We start from the raw sequence: 1,800 nt of genomic DNA on the forward strand, positions 1-1,800 counted from the left end.
GGGCGGCTAGGAGCTGGAACCAACTTCCTAGGGAAGTGGTGCTGGCTCCTACCCTGGGGATCTTTAAGAAGAGTCTTGATGACTACCTGGCTGGACTCATTTGAGTCCAGTCTTTTCTCCTGCCCAGGCGGGGGGTCGGACTTGAAGATCTGCAAGGTCCCTTCCGACCCTACTTCTATGATTCTATGATTCTATGATTACTTAAATTTGAGAAAGAATAGTTTATTTATCCATAAATTATGAAAAATAAAAGCCCCAATCATTGTCTTTCAGCCAACAATACACGTTGCAAGGAAGTACTAATTTAATAGAATCATCTCCAACAGTTGTTAGCATGAGTGAGTAGACACAAAGCATTACACATCAGACTTTCAGACCTTAAACCCTAACTCTGCATGGTGATGCATGTAAGACTTTATTGCGTTCACACAAAATTACACACTGTCCTGAATGATCTTTTTCTTTAGTTCCCAACAGAAGTACTGATAAATAGTTTATATCTGAAAGCATTCAGTTAAGAAATGTACTTGTATTTACTAAGAGTATTAAAACCCCAAAGCAAAAAAAGAATATATGCTTCAATAATAGTTTGTTGATCTTTTGGCTAAAATAAAATCAGTTGCAGAGACTAGATAGTGTAAGTGTAATGTTGTAGCTGCAATGGTCCAGCAATTATGTGAGTTCTTTTGGAATAGGTTAGGTGAAGAAGATCGTTTTTCAGTTTTTCTAAAGTTCTCCTGCATAGTTGTGTCTTTCTCAGAGGCTATGCATTTGCAGGAGGTTGGAACTGACATTAAGCTAACAAATCATTTCCATTATTAATGTATATGCTCTTCAATCTTCTTTAAACTCAATTTAAAAATAAAGGATTACTTGGGCAATACTTTCTTTCTCAAATCCTAACCAGAATTCAGCTGTTCACCTGAGATTTGTGTGTTAATGTAAAGCTCATATTTCCTATTTTCTGATTGTTCCCCTACTACCTCTGAGATTAACTGTCAGTCTGATTTGAAACTTTCATGGCAATCTTCCTGAAAATCCATTTTCTTACCTCTACGCCATCATACTGCTCATCAAAGAGTGTGCAGTATTGCGGGAGTCCCAGCTGGGTCAGCCAGTTAGAAATCGATAAATGCTTCATCGTCTGTCACTTCCCTAGTCTCACGATGCTTTGACTGCAGAACAAAAATCAGGTTTTAGATCTCATGTATAGGCAAATACAACATAGTTGCTTATTCAGTGAAACTAGTTAATGAATGATAGATAACAGTGGAAAACTGACAGCATTGAAGGTCGCACATCAGTAGCAAATGGGCTCCTTTGATTATGTAGTACTATTAATTCTAAAGAAATTCAAATGATCAGGTTATTAATGTAGAGTTACTAGTTAATTATGTATTAATATGCTCATAGTTTGAGGTTTACAGACAGATTCTCAGCAGGCATAAATTAAGTCAATGGGACCATGACAGTTTATATCAATTGAGAATCTGTCCACAAGTCTGCATTTAATTCACTGTTTCATTTGTAACCTGATGTTACTGGGTATGTTAAAGGCTCTGTGTGTTTCATTTAGCTTTTGTGGTTTTTAAGAAGATGAATGAACAGAGGCCCACAATGCTATAGTATTAGCTAAAAATGCTCAGTTCTTATATTCATGGAGAATATTCTTCAATATCCTCATCCAAAAACCTTGCCATATTCCCTCCTTAATGTTTAGTAAATTGAATGATAAAATGTATGGGAGGGAGAGAATAGTGAATGGGACACTGATATGTGAATGAATGTGGAGGAAGTGAA

The 1,800-nt window shown here is 36.6% G+C and overlaps 1 protein-coding gene across 2 annotated transcripts in view; it reads right to left on the reverse strand.

Annotated features, from left to right (window-relative positions):
* BCAR3 (breast cancer anti-estrogen resistance 3) overlaps positions 1 to 1,175 on the reverse strand; it is a 174,620-nt gene extending 173,445 nt beyond the window's left edge. For both annotated transcript variants that reach the window (XM_019501626.1, XM_019501625.1), the window contains exon 1: positions 1,052 to 1,175. In XM_019501626.1, coding sequence (XP_019357171.1) covers positions 1,052 to 1,141 — 90 coding nt within the window. In that variant the 5' untranslated portion in view covers positions 1,142 to 1,175. The remainder of the gene's footprint in view (positions 1 to 1,051) is intronic.
* Between the last annotated feature and the right edge of the window lie 625 nt (positions 1,176 to 1,800).

This window comes from Gavialis gangeticus, unplaced genomic scaffold (assembly GCF_001723915.1).
Source record: "Gavialis gangeticus isolate Ggan-Ray unplaced genomic scaffold, GavGan_comp1, whole genome shotgun sequence".
Lineage (NCBI taxonomy): Eukaryota > Metazoa > Chordata > Crocodylia > Gavialidae > Gavialis > Gavialis gangeticus.